The sequence below is a fragment of the Crocodylus porosus genome, unplaced genomic scaffold (genome assembly GCF_001723895.1).
Source record: "Crocodylus porosus isolate Cpor-Errol unplaced genomic scaffold, CroPor_comp1, whole genome shotgun sequence".
Classification (NCBI taxonomy): Eukaryota; Metazoa; Chordata; order Crocodylia; family Crocodylidae; genus Crocodylus; species Crocodylus porosus.
The window spans coordinates 25,697,766-25,715,462 of NW_017728916.1; the positions used below are offsets into that span (position 1 = coordinate 25,697,766).

General features: G+C 46.6%; 1 protein-coding gene across 2 annotated transcripts; it reads right to left on the reverse strand.

Annotated features, from left to right (window-relative positions):
* Nucleotides 1-1,530: 1,530 nt before the first annotated feature.
* Nucleotides 1,531-15,148, reverse strand: PIRT (phosphoinositide interacting regulator of transient receptor potential channels). Of its 2 annotated transcripts, XM_019536508.1 has the most exons (3): nt 14,998-15,148; nt 4,430-4,526; nt 1,531-2,059 (listed from the first exon to the last, which is right to left on the reverse strand). In XM_019536508.1, the coding sequence occupies exon 3, from the start codon at nt 2,002-2,004 to the stop codon at nt 1,627-1,629; it is 378 nt and encodes a 125-aa protein (XP_019392053.1). In that variant the 5' UTR covers nt 2,005-2,059; nt 4,430-4,526; nt 14,998-15,148; the 3' UTR covers nt 1,531-1,626. The 2 variants fall into 2 exon arrangements, with proteins under 2 accessions (XP_019392053.1, XP_019392052.1); XM_019536507.1 differs by lacking the exon at nt 4,430-4,526 and having other exon boundaries at nt 14,998-15,147.
* Nucleotides 15,149-17,697: the final 2,549 nt, after the last annotated feature.

The window sequence follows — 17,697 nt, forward strand, 5'->3', positions numbered from 1 at the left end:
GTTGTTTGACCCCAGTACTCTTTCCTGCCATGGCAGAGGGTCGGACTAGATGATCTGCTCAGGTCCCTTCCGACCCTAGAAACTATGAAACTATTTCAGGGAAAGAAAAACAATGCATCTTGGAAGCACAATGTGAGAGCAATTGTGCCCCTCCTGTTTTGATCTGAGTCAAATGTGTGCATACCTGTAGGGCAAACTGTAAATCTGATACTGGGAAATACCAGTATATACAAAAACCCCCCAAACCATGCAAACAAAAAAAACAAGGGCTATACTCCTGGAGCATGCCATGAAGTAACCAGAGGCTGGGTCCTCCAGAGAGATGCTTTGGCATCTGGCCAGAGTATCTCTATAGCAGCCCATGCCCCTGCTGGCCAAGCACGCTGCCTCACCATGCTGGGGAGATAGAACGTGGGGCAAGGCTGTAGTGATGACCCAGACACAGGCGCTGTCCCCGGTAAGTAGGGATGTGAGGCTGAGGGGGGACAGTGTGGTTTCTGGGAGGGGATAGGGGGTTGTGCATGTGGCATGTGTAGGTGGGTATGTGGGAGTTAGGGGTGTGTGGGGTGTGTGGGGTGCATGGGTGGATGTTGGGGGATTGTTCGGGGATGGGTGGATGTATGGGATTTGTTGGGAGAGGTTGTGGGGGTGATTTCTGGGAGAGCTGCCATGCTCCCACCCCTCCACCTACCCTCTGCACTGGGTTTGAAGCAGTGCCCATAACCAGGGTTCTCTGCCACATAATGGCCAGGAGTTCCCTGACAGCTGCTGTTGTTGCTGGGGCAGAGTGGTTTTTGGTTGTTTGTTTTTTGATATTGTGATTTCCTGGTATCAGTGCAGGGAACATTTTTTTGCTACCAGCGTGCCTCTTGTGGCATCTTAAACTGCTTTGAGATGCCGCAACAGGCACATACTTACTCATCTGGAGGCAGTCAGTGTGTTTTCTTTTATCAGTTGTACTGTCCTTAGCAGTGTGACACTTTTAGATCTGAAATTTCTTGCTTCTGGACATCTTAGTGAAAAACAGAGTTTTGGTCATGTGGTTACTGACAATAATAATGATTCTGCTTAACATTGTGATTTATCTTGTACTAAAACAATATATCCGAATCATCTGAAATCCTTTAGACTGTCCATGACTATTTTGTGACTCTGAGTCACACCAGTACTGCTGCCTAATCAGTAGGGTTTCTCCCATAGCTAAGAGTCATTCCCAAGAATAAAGACTATAAGATTAGAATCACACTTATTAGTGAAACATCTTTCAGGAACAGAGCTGTTGGGAAGGAACAAAAGATTTAGAGTTTTTATTCTGTATGATATATAATACAAGGTCAAATGCTACAGTGAAAGCTGGGTTAAAAAGGGGGTTTCCTGTTAGTCTCAACTCCAGAAATCTGTTCTCCTATCATGAAACTCCTTGCACATTATGTGAAATTTACTTGCAGATAGTAAAGCACCTTGGCAGACCTTCACCCATAGACAGAAGAGAAGATCAGAAGAGAAAGACTGACAAAATATATCCAAAAGTAGGACTAGACCATAATTTATTCTCATGGCTAATCCAAATGGGAAGAAAGGAATTGCTAAGCACTTCTTTCTGTAAATGCTGCACCTCAACTGTCCTCAGCGGGTGGAGAAGAAAGACTTGAGGCTCTGTAGGAACCGTGACTTCTGTCTCTGTCTCTGTTTCTTCCGAATGATAGGGATCCAGACTAAGCCACATACTAGAAGCATTAGTCCCAGAGAAAGGAAAGCTGGGCCACACATTTTGTAAATGTTTTGATTTTCATTTCCAATGCAGGACAAGCTGGTGATTACCATTCCAAAAAGGAAAATAGCTGCTCCAACAGACATCACAATAATGGGCTTGTGATACACATCCCACTTATTCCTAGATGCATTGATCCAGACAGACTCACTCCTGGAGCTAATGCACAAGATACTGGTAGTGTGACTTGTGTGAATGGCCTGGGATTGAAGAGATTTCTCAGTTTCCTCCATGCTTGTGGGATGGGTTCCCACAGTATCAGGCTCTGCAAGGTCTGGGTAGAAAAGTCTGAAATGAAGGACAGATAATAAAGCAGAACAGGTTAATGATGCATGGGCTGAACTCAATTAAGAGATTAATTTGTTCAGTGGTTCCTGTTTAGCTAAGGTAAGTGCTATTCAATACAGGACATGTCTACGCATGCTGGCAGGGGCATGGGGGCTGGGACCAATCCCAAAATGGCTGAGGGAGTTGTCCCCACTTGGTGGGTTTGCTGCCTGCCAGTCATGTGGGGAATCAGGAGGGTCCTGATCCCCATATGGCCAGGAAAGCCACCACCCCTCAGAGGATATGCTGTCTTTCACTCACATGACTCTCCAGACACCACTTGGCTGGCAGACAGTGTCCCTGCCCAGTGGAGATAGCTGTCTTGGCCATGTGGTGATCAGGAGGGTCCCAATCCCCACATGGCTGGGACATAGCATCCTGCTGAGCTGGGACAGCTCTTCCCACTGGCCAGGCTGACTGGGAGAAATTTGCTTATGGTTAGCATCTACATGTATGTTATTATGCAGTTACTATTGCAACGTTAATGTAGTACCTGCATTTGTTAGTACTAGCAAACAGCACAGTAGCCTAATTACTGAACAGTAAGTCCCATGCACATGTAGATGCTGACACTATTACACATTAAATTAGTCTAATGCCCAGTAAAGTGTCATGTGTAGATGCACCCACAGAGCAGAACAGTTTGGTATTCCTCTGTTAACAGAGGAGCATTTCATTTCTTTGGTAGTACTTCGATTTCAGTTTGCACCATCAAGGCTCACTTGGGGCCAGACTGGGTATGTCTACACGTGCAATTAATGCACAGCAATACACTCTGGTGCATATTCTGCTGGAGTTTATAGTTTCCGAGTGTGTCATTTGAATGAAGACCTGGTACTGTAGCATGTTGATCCAGGCTGGAGCATCCCAGGATGGCAGGGACCTGGGCAATCATCCTGCTAACCTGGGGCTACTCCAAACCAGCTCAGTATGCTGCAGAGGGTCTGGCAGGGGCAGAAGGACGCTCCAGTGTGGGGCTAGTCATCAGGCAGCCTCTGCACTGAGGCACCCTTGTGCCCCAGATGGCCCTGTCAGCATCTACATACGCATTGCTGTGCACTAAAAAACTCTCCTACAGGATATTACCCATATTTTAAAGTACTAACTTGTGGTAGCATTTATTAGTTTAGTTTACTGTAGCCTAATAGGGCTGCACATGTAGATGCTGAGACTTATACCAAGGAGCTAATTAAGTGACTCCACAGTAAATGTCTCATACAGATGCTCCCACTGAGCCCAGGCACTAAGCAGAAAAGCAGACAACCTTTACTTTGTATCCAGACCATGAGCAGGGAGAGACTTTGAACTAAACAATTCACAAGGCTTCTGCTGTCTCCATTGGCAGATCTAGGATTTTGAAAATGGGGGTGGAGGTGTTATGATGCATCATGCCATAACACAGAGCATATTTTCATCCAATTAAAAATAAAATAAAATAAAATAAAAGATTTATTAATATGCTAGGGTCCTAAAGCTATGCTATTCAATTTGTGATACAAGCAAAAACAAAAATAACTGGGTCTGATTGCCAGCTCCAGGGTAAGGCAGGCACCTGATGAAAGTGGGGAACAGCTGTTACCCCTCAGCCTGGCCGTGGACAGAACTGCTCCCTGAACCCCAACATGAGTCCCTCATACACTCTGCTATGGCTTCAAAGTACCTCTCATCACCCTTTATCCATTGCCCTGTCACGTCAAATGCTCTGCTCTGCCCCCTTAAATCCACATGCCCTCATGCTCAGTCTGACCCCATATTACCCTAAATACGTTAAACCCTACCATAACCTTCATGAGCTCTAACATGGCCCCTCAGCACCCCCATGAATCTACTACACCCTGCACAAAACAATTATACCCCCTGATCCCTCAGCACCCTGCTCACACCCCACTGAGGCCTCCCTTGCTCCTCTGAGTATTCAAATCTCACTGCAGCCTTGGACACTCACCAAAATCCCTCTCGCTCCCAGCCCCTCAGACACTGCATTTCAGGCTCACAACCCCACCACCTCTCTTAGCTCCAAACCTTCTCATACATCTCCATCAACATAATGCCAAAGTTGCTCTTCACCCCACAGAAACCCCTCCCCCAAAACTCCCTGTGGTGCCTGTGTCCTCGCCATCCAGCTGTTCATTGCCCAGAGGATCCCCTTTCCCTAAAAAAATACTCCCAAACAGTCTCCCCTTACATCTCACAGCCCCTGACCATGGATCAAGTGGTGGCAGGGCTGAAACTGCCTCCCCAACTGCTTCTCCGCTCCTTGCACCATGTCCATAGGTATTTCTCCTCCCTCAATATACAGAAACAAGCAATTGGAATCAGGAGAGGACTCACTTGACCCACTTGTAGTATCCCTACCCAGGGAGACCCAGCCTTGTGGATCTGCTTTAGGCCACCCTGGTTGCACTGCTGCTTCAGCCTCCCACATCTGCTGTAGTGAAATAATCCCGGAAATAATTCCAGCAGTAACTTACCTCCTTGCCTTACCTTTGCAACTCCCTCCTGCCTCTGACTGCTGTGGCACTGCACAGCTCAGACTTATAGCTCTGCTCCTCCCTTCCCTGTCTTTCATTTGTTATAGGTTTGAATTCCCTAGGAACAGATCCACCCTGTATAGCTGGGGTAGGTAATTATTTTGGCCCATGGGCCACACATGGAGTTTTGGTGACCTGTTGCAGACCAAGTCACCACTGCCATCCTGCCTTCCTCACCCCCCCACCCCCTCCTAGGTGTTACAGGTCACCAAAACTCTCTATGTGGGATGGGGTCATAGGCAGGAGGGGAGCAGCGTTCAGGAGCAGGACAGGCAGGCGAGGCCAGGATCAAAGGGAGGGGGCATGCGGCCCAGGGCAGAGGTGTAATCTGCTGCCCACACACCCCTGAGATGGGCTCCAGTTCCTCAGGGTAGGGTGTGCAGGGACTGGCTCTACCCTGGCCCCAGTTCCATGCTGTCTGCTCCCCAAGATCCTGGCCCTGGACACAGTTCCCTATCCACCTGGCCATGTGGCCTGCCTGCATGGCTCCTGGACAGTTTCCATAGAGACCCCAGGACCCTAGGACAGTGTCAGCATGGAGCCAAGGCAGAGCCACAATCAATGGCCTGCATGTCCCTTCCCACAACACTGGGACTCTGCCCTTTGCTCAGTGCTGTCAGCATCCTGCAATCCTAGGGTCTCCAGGGAGACTGGTGAGGAGCTGCATGGCCAGGGTGTGTGGCTGGGCTGATGCAAAGGAACCACAGCTGAGCAGGGAGCTGCATCTGGGGCCAGGACTGGTGTGATGATACCACGGGGCTAGACTGAGGCACTACCATGAACCAATCCGTGCACAGTGCTGCCTCCAGAACCTGCACCCATTACAAGGGTATGTGGGCAGCAATTTGCAACTTCCTCGGCCCTATCCCTGTGCTGTCACCTCCCCAAGATCCTTGGGTTTCCCCAGCCTGGCTATCTTGTCCCACCCTTGAATGTTGGTCTGTGGCCCCATTCCAGCAGCCCAGCCTAGTGCCCTGCCCTTGTAGGTTTTCTCCCTGGCAGTGGGCGAAGGGCTGAGCTGGGGTGCCGGGGCAGCAGGAATGGGTCTAGCAGCAGCACCTGGAAGGATCCATCACTGCTGGGACTGCTGTTCAGGGGCAGCAGGACCAACTGTATGTGCCATGGCTTGGGTTGTCCCTGTCCCTGGGCTGGGTAGGACTGAAGCACCCACCACAGGCTTGACAAATCCCTCAGCAGGTCGGATCTGGCCTACAGACCATTTTTTACCTACTCATTCTATACAGCTTCCTAGGAAGCAATACACCTGTATTAGACATGTAGCAGGGAGGGGCCAGGAGGGGAGCAGAAAAACATTACCAGGAGAAGATAAAAGATAGAATAATTGCAGAAGAATGGTCAGCTTTATTTGAGAAGGATTAAGGATTTTTTAATACCTTAGGAATGAAGAGATTAACATTAATCCAGTAGATAATAATGATCTGTCAAGTCAATTGACTGCCTCAGCTATACCTGAATGGAAATTCAACTCTCCTTGTTGAACAGCGTGTTTTCAGCTTGCAGAGTGTGGACCCATGAATGCACGGAGCCCTTTCAAAAGGGGAAGTTTCAAAAGAGCAGCAACTAAAATTCTAATTTTGTGAATGAGCTGAGAGCAGTTCAAATGGAGGAGGCCCATTCCAAAGTTAACCCCGGATGAAGACGTATTAAAGTTGGAATAGGTGTGCTGCAACTGACTTTTTATTATCTCATTTATACATAACACCTAGAATATACCACTTATGTCCTTTTGCAACATTCTCCTTTTGAAGGAGCTTTAAGTGTTCATATGCTTATATTCCTGGAGCAGGGATTAATGGGCAGAGAGAGAGTGGGGGGTGACTTCATCCCCAAACCCTGCCTAAATCCACCCTTGGTTCCCTCTGTGGCTCCACCATAAAATTATTAGATTTTTGCACGGGGACAGAAGCTCCTAGGTTCCCATTTGTTCTTAGTGGAAAATGAAGAATCCCAAGCACTGTTAATCTGGCCTATTTGTAATCACTGGAATGCACCATCTAGTAGCCCACATGCTGCTGGGCAGCAGTCAGAAAAGCTGACTTTTCAGGACACTACTCACAACACTCATTGTATCCAGCAGGGAGGTGTGAGCAGCAGAGCTCTATGAGTTCTCCTATCTAGTGTCTTGTCCAGTGGGCCACACTGTTCCTTTGAGAGCTTCTTATATTTATGTGTTCCTAGCTGTCTGAGTTTACACTGGCTGCATCTACATGAGATGCTGACTTCACAGTCATTACTGTGCAGTCATACAGTACTTGTTTATACAAGGACTAAATGACTGTGCATTTTTGGTTGTAGCCGTGTCAATCTAAGGACATAGGCAGGCAAGGTTCTTTTAGTAGATGTGGTATCTTTTATTAGACCAACTGAGTAGTTGGAAAAAAAGTCCTTAGCAAATTTTCAGGCACAGTCACCCTTCTTCAGGCATAGGGAGTCTCTGCTGTTCTGAGGCTCCAAGGAATGAGAGAAGCTAAAAGTGTGGCAAGGTGTAATGCTCAGAGAGGGAGTGATTGTCCTGTGAGAAGTGTGCCCCACAGGTAGTTGGGTGTTCATATCTTTGATATTTTTGGTATGCATTCATTCTGGTGTTCAGTTGTTTGGTTTTTCCAATGTATTTTCCATTAGGGCATTTGGTGCACTGGATGAGATATATTACATTTTTGGAGGCGCAACTGTAAGATCCAGGGATGGTGGTGGTTCTGTTGTGGGGTGCGGTAATTGTGGGGGTGGTGGAGATGTTTTGGCAGGTTTTGCATTTCTTGTCCTGGCATGGTCTGGATCAATTTGTTACTGTGGTTTGGGTCATAAGGAGTATACTTCTGGTGATGAGGTTAGTGAGGGTTGGTGCTTATTTGAAGGCTAGGATGGGTGGTTCTGGAAAAGATCTCTTTAAGAGAGGAGTCTTCTTCTAATATGGGGTGCAGTTGTTTGAGCTTTTTCCATGTAGGTTCCAGGGAAGAGTGATATGTCATAACTAATAGTGTGCAGTTTCTGGGGATTTTCTTTTTGTACAGCAGCAAATCTTCATGTGGTGTCTGGGTAGCTCTTTCAAAAGTGTGATCTCTCTCTCTGAAGAAGTGTCGTTGTTGGCTTAAGGCCCTTTTGGGATTTGTGAGGTGGCAGTCATGCGTATTCTCCTCACTACAAATTCGGTGGTATCAGAGAACTTGGCTGTATATTACAGCTTTCTTGGTGTGTTTAGAGTTATTACTGGTTTTGTGTAGATATGTATGTTGGCCCATGGGTTTCTTATATATGGTGGTTTGAATTGTACCATCTTGGATATTGATCACGGTGTCCAAAAAGGAAATGTCAGTGTTAGAGTGTTCAAGTGATAGCCTGATGGAGGGGGGAAGATTGTTGAATTTTTGGTGGAAATCAATCAGTGACTTCAGGGTTTCTGTCCAACTAATGCAGATGTCATCTGTGTCTCCCAGTTATAGTAAGGGTTTGATGATGCAGTTTTTGAGGATGTCTTCTTCTGGGTGGGCCATAAAAACTTTGGGATATTGTGGGGCCATTTTAGTGCCCATGGTTGTCCCCACAGTCTGGAGGAAGTGTTGATTGTTGAAACTGAAGTTGCTGTGTGTGAGGATGAAGTGAGTTTGGTGATATCTTGAGGTCTGTACTTTTGAGTTGTAATCTTGTTCTTGTAGATATTTGAAGCAGGCTTGGATGTCATCCTGATGTGGGATGTTGGTGTATAGGCTACTGACATCCATGGCAGGTAGGAAAGTATTGCTGGGAAGGTGGTCTATGTTTTTGAGTTTCGTCAGGAAATCAGTTGCATCTTGGATGAAACTTGGTCTTTGAGTGATGTGCCGTTTTAAGTTTGATTTGGTGAAATCTGCTATTTCTTCCATTAGGGTTCTGTGGTTTGAAATGATAGGTCTTCCAGGGTTTTCTTGCTTGTGGATTTTAGGGAGCAGGTAAAAAGTCCCTGGATTGGGTAGTGGAGGGATTAGGGTCTGAAGTTTTTCTTGTAGTTCCGATGGAAATGATGTAATGGTGGTTTTGAGTTGAGGAGAAAAGGGAAGTAGGATCTTCCTCTAGTGTTTGTTTTTTTTAAATTTTTTTTATAGTAGATCATGTCAGAGAGTTGTCTGTTGGCTTCTTTTACCTCGATAGGGTGCGCCTAATATCTGGAAGTTATGCTCCCTATTTGGTATCCATTACTATTGCTGGTGTTATAAATAGTTGGGTGTATTAATTCTGTGGAATGGGCTCTGTAAGGATGTCTTTTTTAGCTAACCCACTTGTGGTACAAACTCACTGGATTGATTATCCCAGGATCCACCCCTCTTCTGGGCCTAGGGCACGGGTACATACCCGAATGTCCTCCCTGGGGCAGGCTTCCTCTTGCTACAGACCTTTATATGTATACTTCTATCTATACCTGTACCTATACTAATATTTAAAAGTTTTATATATAGATGTTTGCAGCTCAATATAGTGTATATAGTCAAGAATGTTGGGCCTGGGCTAACTCTATAGAGGAAAGAGAGATCCACCTAATATTCCAGCATCCTTCTCACAGCACCCTGTCCTGCCTACCTGTCCCATCCGATTGAGAATAGGGCACATCCTTGGGTGTACCTGGGTTACACGTAGTTCCTCCTTTATCTGCTGGTTTATTTATTATTTGGCGGTTGGCTCTTAGAGATTCTATGGCCCTTATTTCTGATAGGACGTGGTTGTTATATAATGGTGTTTGTCGTTGAGTATTTCATCATCCATTCTCTCTCCGAAGCAGTCAATGTAGCGAACGAGGTTTGAATTTTATCTGCTGTTAGGTGTCCAATCTGAGGTTTTATTGGATGTTTTGGCATTGATTTTTTTCCCTCAATGTTGTCACCAGATGAATTCATGTTGAAAGTGGATTCCTTTTGGATTCTCTTTGGATTCGATGCCTCTGTCTGAAGGAGTATTTCCAGAAACGAAAGGAATCCACTTTCAACATGACTTAATCTGTTGACACCTGCTTCTAGGCTTCTGGAAGAAGTCCCTCCTTCTCTTTTTCACACTGGCCCACCAGTGTATGTGGTTTCAGTATCCAGGTCAGAGGGTTTTCCACCCTGACTAGTGCTGCCTTAACTCCAGCTGACTCTTTTCATAGTCCATAAAAGTCACATTCAGTTTCCACATCCCCTTGCCTCTCATTTCTGCTTTTATTGTTAGGAGGCAGTGATCCGAGAAGCAGACCAGCATGGATTCAGTCTTTACTACCTTCCACCCTTTTGGGAGGAAGATGAAGTCTATGTGTGATTTAGACTGGCCCAAGGGGTCTACACAGGTGAATTTCTACCTGATTCTGTGGCCTCTGCCTCCATCCACCAGGCTGTGTTCACATAGGAACTGTTACAGCAATTGGGAGGAGCTATCTTGCCCCTTCATTTGGCCTCCACTTACTCGGTTGCCCACCTTGAGGATGAAGTTCATGTCTCCTGCCATTACTGGGCACCATTACTGTCTTGTTTTTAAGGAAGATATTTTTCACTGTTTTATTTGCTTGTACAAATGCATTCAAAAGCTTGAAAATCCCTTCTTCTGTTTCCAGGGTGACCTACAGCAACCTGCCTGCAATGATTTCTCTGTGCTTCAGGGGGCACGCTCTGTCTCCCTTCAGGAGTACCGTGACTCCTGCTGCCAAATCGTCGCTGTCACCTGTCCAGAAAGAGGGGCAGTGTTACCACCTCTTCTTGAATACAGCATAGTCATTAGAACCGGGCAGGGCACATTCCTGATTACAACGAATGTCTGCCTGTAGTTGCACCACGGCCATTTCAACAGTGTCTCATTTCTTCTTCCTAAACAAACTTCTCACATTCACTGAGGCTATAAGGATCTCCATGAGTAAAAAAGTGCTGGGGGGTGGGAAGGGGGAGCTGTAGCTGTCTTATTTCTGTTGTTTAAGCTTAGGGGGTTTGAGGCTCTCTCCCCTCTCCTGACCCATCTCTTCCATCTGTTTGTGGGCCCCTTTCCAGAAGTGTGACCCCTCCTGCTGTCTCATATGTGTTTGGGAGGACCTGCTTCTCTTTCGGTAGTGGGGTGTTACCCAGGCATTCTGGGTTTCTTCTAGAGACTCTGGGATTTCCCCCTTTCCTGCCTGCACTTGCATATCTGAGCCTTCATTTTCCTCCTCCTTTTCTGGGGCTCTTTCCAGACTGGCCCCTTAAGAGTTTTGGGTCTCCCTTTCTCTTTCCTCCTTTTCTTTACCTTTCCATTTCTACAGCCAGGTTGTCCTCTCCCCTAAAGTTTTCTAAGCTCCTCCACAATCCTTCTCAAGGCTATCACATTTTCCTGAGCATGGGTTTCTCTCTCTTTTTTGGGGAGAGGTTCCCCCCCTGCCTCCTCCCTTTCTGGGTGTGTGTGTGTGTGTGTGTGTGTGTGTAGGGAGAGGGCACTTTCTGCCTCTTGGCTTCAGTTGGGTGTTGTAGGGAGGGGAGGAGATCACTTTCTGGGGTCTTTTTCTTGTTTTCCCCTTTCCCAACATTAGCATAGGCTCTGGGGCACTCTAAAGATGTCACTGTCTTTTCCACAGGTTACACTTTCATTCCTTCCCACAGTCTTTGGCTTCATGCTCCTTTTACTTGAACACAGCACAGACTTTGTTCGTGCATTGTGTAGTCACATGACCCTCCTCCCTACATTTCTTTCAGAGTTTAGGTTGTCCTGGTAGAAGAAAAACCCCTTGGGCACATCCAGATGAGCATACATGTGCCTCTTGCAGCATCCCAAATCAGTTTGAGATGCTGCAAGAGGCACACTGGAAACAAAATATGTTCCCTGCACTGCATATTTGCAGTGTGGGGTCAAAATTTGATACCTGGATCTCCAGGTATAAAAAAATACCTTGGTGGAAAAGAGCAGGGCAGGGCACAGTCCTTGACCATGCCCCAAGGCAACCAGAGGTTCAGGTCCTAAACAGAGATGCTCTGGTAACCACCTAGAGCATCTCTATGGCTGGCCCTTGCCCTGGTGCTGAAGCATGCTGCCTGCCCATGCAGGGCAAGCAACAGTGCAGGCTGCAGGGAACTGGAACTTGGCTCCATGCCAGGTTAATATGGGGTAGGGGGCTGGAGAAGGGGGGGGAGACCATTGGGGGGCAGGTAGGGAGGCGTGGTTCCCTTGCCCAGCCCCCCCGCCTCCCCAGCCCCAGCTCTATCCCCCAGCATGGCCTGCACTCACCAGCAGCAGCAGTGGCTGTCAGGGCTGCTCAGTCTCATGCCACAGCCCCTCCATGCAGCGTGGGGCAGTGGGAGGTAGTGGGTCTCAGCCCCAGCCACTTGGCACCCATGCTGTTGCATCTCATGAATGTGGCCCAGCTCACCAAGGTGCCACATGGTCTCGCACACTGTCTTGCAGCTCAGGGCTGCTCAGACTGAGTGGGGCTGGCCCCTGGTGACAGCCCCAGTGGCCCTGAGCTGCTCTAAGAGTGCGCAGCACTGTGCGGTGCCCTGCTGAGCTGGGCCACACCTGCGGCATGTGACAGCACAGCTGCCAGGTGGCTGGGGCCAATCCTGATCCCCACATGGCTGGGAGAGCTGTTTCCGCTGGGCAGGATGATGCCTGCCAGCCACATAGGGATCAGAAGGTTCCCAGTCCTCATGTGGCTGGCAGACAGTGTCCCCACTCAGCCATGTGGTGAAATGGAGGGTCCCAGCCCCCATATAACTGGCACACAGCATCCTGCTGAGCCAGGACAACTCTCCCCAACCCCTGTGGCTCCCTGCTGGCTAGGCTGTCTGGAAGCATTCTGTTCCACGTCAGCATCTACATGTGTGCTACTGAGAAGTGGCTAATGTACCCTTAATCTAGTACCTGTGTTTGTTAGTACTAGCAAACTACAAACTAGTTTAATTTACTGCACAGTACATGCTATGCACATGCAGATCCTGGGCTCCTATACATGAGTGCTGAGGCTGCTCCAACACACTGGAATTTCAGCATATTAGAGCAGACTTCATTAACTGAGTCTTCTGGAGTGTGGCACTTGCCATGCTCCAGAAGCCTCCTACATCTTGTGTATAAGTGCCCCCCATGGTGGTGGGGGCACTTGAACTAAAGCCTGTTGAATGAGCTTGTTAAGTGCAGGATGCTGATACAGAAAACATGGCAGAGCTGCTCCAATTAAAGCACATCCCCCCTCCTCCCCAGACCAGGTGTAAAAAGTGCCTTCTAAAGCTTTATTGTGCATTAGAGTAGTCTAATGTGCAGTAAAATGTCTAGTATAGACACCCACCCTAAAAGGGATTTTTGACCAAAACTGATTAATTCTTAAAAACACTTCTGTAACAGGGTGGCTTATTTGCTGGGTCTCCGCTGGCTGCCCGCCTGTCTCTGGGATAACCTCTCACCTCGCTCACCTGCCATGCCTTGGTAGACAAAATATGAAAGTTGTTACTAAGGTGGGAGGCTACCCATTTTCTTGCTCTCCTGATCACCAGGGCCTTAGTACACATTCTGACCTTCCCTTACACGTATACCATGCCTCACAGATGTTTCTCCAGCAGTTGGCACTGAGACCCAAGCTCCGGAGTCTCACATGGGACTCTCACTCTCCACCAGAGCTCACAGTCCCAGCACCCTCATGCTGGTTTCTCTCACTACTCACTCTCAGTCCCCTCACCAGGACCACGTCTCTATCACCCCCTCTGTGGGCCTCTTCACTGCACCCCCTCTGAGGGCCACTACTCTCAGGAGCTGTTCTCTGGCTCCCCCTCGGCAGCCACAAGACTCTAAGGTGCATTTAAGTGCTGCCCAGGGTCCCTCCTCCTGACCTGGACCCTGCCTCAGAGCTCACCAGGAGTCTGGGTTCCCCCTGTCTGATCTTACCCACCAGGGATGTGGGGGCTGGGGTTAGGAGGCACCCCACACTCACCTTTCACCAGGGAGGTAACTGGCCTGGAATTCCCGGGGACTCCCATGCTACCAGGAGCCTCACCAGGCCACCCTTCCCCAGCGGAGTGCAGTTTTAGGTCTTACCCAAGACCAGGAGCCTCCAAGCCATCCCCCCAGCTCCTGCCCTTACCTCTAGAATGTGTCATGCCACAAGTGAGTTGGATGGTGCTGTTTTCTCGGCTGCAAGAAGCTAACTGATGGCCCTGCCTGGCTGGTCTGTCTCTGGAAATGGCCACACTCATTAGGCACCTGGCAGCTGCCTGCTGTAGCCCTTAAAGTGGCAGGCACCCAAAAGGTGCTCTGCCACAACTTGCATTTTCATTTGGCTCACAGACAGTGCCATTAGCTATGCTGACAATTTTTTTCTGTTGTTTTTTATTTTTGTGGTTGCATGAATTTCCACTTCCTGCATTTGGCTGCCTTGTAAGATGGGTGTTTGAATGATAATACTGGTTTGTGATTTGAGATACGGTTGTTCAAGTCCAGAGTACCTCTACTGACTGCTGTTTAATGAGATAAGAATCAGGCCAATGGCCTCAGACTATCTGTTGCTATGAATCAGTGAAGGAGCTTGTCCAATGTACATGGAATGTAGCCACGCAGAGGTTGCAAATTAGCACAGTTGCAATACCCTTCCAGTCACCAAGGATGTCACAAGCCTATGCACCAACATCCCACACCAGGATGGTATCCAAGCCTGCCTCACTTATCTACAAAAACTAGATTACAACTCAAAGTACAGACCTTAGGGTATCACTGGGCTCATATACTTCATCCTCACACACAACAACCTCAGTTTCAACAACCAACACTTCCTTCATACCATGATCTTTCAGGAAAAGCTCTTGTTGATTCCAGGTGGAGCTTTCCATTTATGAGGTGTGCTAAATGAAGCCTTTTAAAAGCAGTTGAGAATATTAAAACCAACTACTCCACCCTACTTCTTATTCCTTTGAGCGAAGAGATTTCCTGCAGCGTGTAACTAGGAACATGTCCTCATCCACAAACTCCTGTCACAGATATATAAATTTTCTTTGTAAAATGAGTTTTACTGACTAATAGCTGTGCTGTGGGGTCAGTAGAATGACAAGGAAGCAGACTGCTCTAAATTATAGTCATGGAAATTTAGCATTATTATCTTGCAATCAATGCAGAGTTATTCCACTTGGGTACCTGACAACTGGATCTACCGTTTGCTGGAACATGTGGTATCAGGCTTTTTATAGATTCTAGAGTCAGAGAAAGTTTAGTGGGTCTCATAAACTTGTTCAGAGTCACATTATCACTGAACAGGAGATACGAGGCATTTGAACATCCTTTTCCTGAGCTTTTTAGGTAGGACACAGTCCCACCTTCCAGAGGAAAAATCTTCCTAGCCTACCTATTCTGTGTCCAGAGAACATTCTCTGCAGTTTTCCAATACAACAAAATTAAAACAATCCTACTTACATGGTTAACAGCTCAGGGTTGGTGCCTCTGACCCGCACGTGAATAAGATGTGCAGTAAGCTGGTGTTACAATTTCCTAAATTAATCACGTTTGTAGCTTGATACATTCCCCTTCATATTACCTACAGGGTTCTGTTGAGTGGCTAATAAACAACAAAGCATATTCCAGCTCTGATGAGCTCACCAGCATATCAGGAAATATTTTAACTCTCTGGTTCCCTGACTCTCATCCTTGACAGTGTGCAGTTGGCTCCCTATAGGTTTGAATGGCTTTATAAAATTCTGAGTCCCAGTAGTAAGTCTGGCTATGTGGGAGTGGAGGGTCAGCAGTTAAGGAAAGAGGCAATCAGGACCCTTGGGTTCAGCTGCCAATTTAGTATGTGACCTTAAGGAAGTCACTCACACTTCTCTTTGTCTCTATTTCCCCATCTTCAGAAGGAAGGAATGTTATTTTCTGGCTTCACAGTGCAAGGAACTGTAATCAGTATCTGTAAAGGTATTTGAGATCCTTGACTGACAGGAATTAGAGGAATGAAATGTATTGACACTTAGCAATTAAATCATATGCCAAAAGAACGATATGGGAAGGTACTAGCTTAGATATGGCACCTTTCTTTTACACAGACCTGGAGCCAGATTTTGGCACTGTTATTTGTGAAAAATCAAAATAGTGTCATTCACTTGTGTGGAATATAGGATTTACAGCATCGTCTTTGAGATCAGAACCTGTAATCCAGCAAACAGAGTCCATATCTTGTGGTTTCATTTTAGTCCTCAAAGGGTGTTTGCTATGATGGCACTGTCAGCAGTGCCCATCCGAACAAAGACCATATTAAGATAATATGCAGAAAGTTGACTCAGCAGCCTGGGAGAGTCAAGGCCTGGGCAAACTTGGAGTTCTTTCAGTGAGAACATGGATGCTTTCATAGACTGGTGCCTGCTGCTTTAACATGGAAAGGAGAAGGGGTGGTGCAGGCTGGTATTGAGTCACAGCACCAGAATATTTTGAATTAAAAAGGGAAGACAAAATAAAACAAAAGATTTTTGGAGGAACTCAAACTCCAGTTTTTTTTTTCTGGGTGTTGACACCCTCCCCTCCATTTTCAACCTCCCTTCCATCTTGACTAGCAAACTAAAATAATTAATTATTCACACAGTTTTATCAGAGACATGGTTGCAAGAACAGTGAGCCAGACCTGTAACTCCTTGAGTTTATTGTCCTGTTTTGGACAGTGGTCAGCAGTAGATGCTTCAGTACAAAATCCAAGGAACTCCACAACAGATGTACATAGGGTAATCTGCCTCCCAAAAGTCTTATACTAATCTTGAACAGTGCTCTGCTACCTAAAGTGCAAGGTTTTAGATCCCATTGAACACTACACGGATTGTCTTATTATGAATATAATTGTAGAATCCCTCATTGGAATTAGGTAAGTTCCTGACCTCAGCAACATCTTACAGCAATGAATTCCAGTCCAATGACATGGTGAGCCAGAAAAGCATCTTATGATCAGTGTTGAATTTGCCTTTTTTGATTCTTACAGGTATTGAGAATTAAATTTATTATTTAACAAACATCTTGAAAGGAACCAAATCATAGCCTGCCTGGAGACTGTCAGAGCTACATAGATTAGGCTGCTGGACCATCCTCATGCACAGATCTGAGACAAGCCAAGCTGATGTTGAATTGCATGGTTTGGAATTATCTCAGTGTTTCAAACACTGAAAGTGAATTCCTGATTTGGAAACATTCAGTTAAGTGCTTAACCATCTCATCTCTCTCCTTCATTGTTCCACTCCCCAGGTAAGCTCTAATGACTGTTTCCTTGCAGGATTGTTCACATATGGTCTGAATCAACAAGGATTGTAGCAGATTGGATTTGGTCCTAAAGTTTCAACTCCAAGAATTACTTACCTTCATTCTGGGAACAGAAAAAGGCAACATGACTTTAGATTAGCTCAGAGTTGTGTGTAACAATTATTTTCTGATGATGGTTATTTGTGACCATTTACACTTTGCCACACCCTGCACATATACCTAGTGAGAGACAATTCCCACCTCAAAGAGCTCACAGTATGAGGTGTAACTGCCACAGCAAATAGTTGGTGAAGAGAGAACAAGGTGAATTACTTACCTAGGACCTGAGTCACCTGGAATTTTCTCCATTAGTATCAGTGGGCTATGGATTGAGCTCCAAAAGCCCAAATATACATTTTTTTGATCCTTGTGCTTGACAATGCACCCCCAGGGCACAATAGATCAAAGACATGATATGTATCTTCACAAAGGCCTGTTCAGCCAGACCATGTAACTCTAATACGCCACTGATTCCCGTCAGTTCCATGTTCTGTTTCCTGTTAGCTTCTCCTGTTCCATCTCTCCATCCCCTTCCATAGAGATGACTGCCCTGGCTCCAAGAGGAAAGTCACAAACTACCTAGCCTCCCCAGTGTCTCAGTTCCCCAATCCCTGACATGCTCAGCTCCAGCCATCCCATCCCTTCAGAGTTGCCTCAAAGTGGGGGCTACTTCTATCATATTTATACCCTCCTGAAATGGAGAAACATCTCTAGTCACATCTGGGCACTGATTTTTATGGTCAGCTGGAAAAAAAACTGCTTAGGACAGGCAGATTCTCCCTCATCTGGAACTTTATTAAAAAAAAAAATCAATGTCAAATATAGGTGACTTGGTATGATTTC

Coding starts and splice junctions, on each gene's coding strand:
- PIRT (XM_019536508.1), bottom strand. CDS start 2,004: ATGGAGGAAACTGAGAAATCTCTTCAATCCCAGGCCATTCACACAAGT.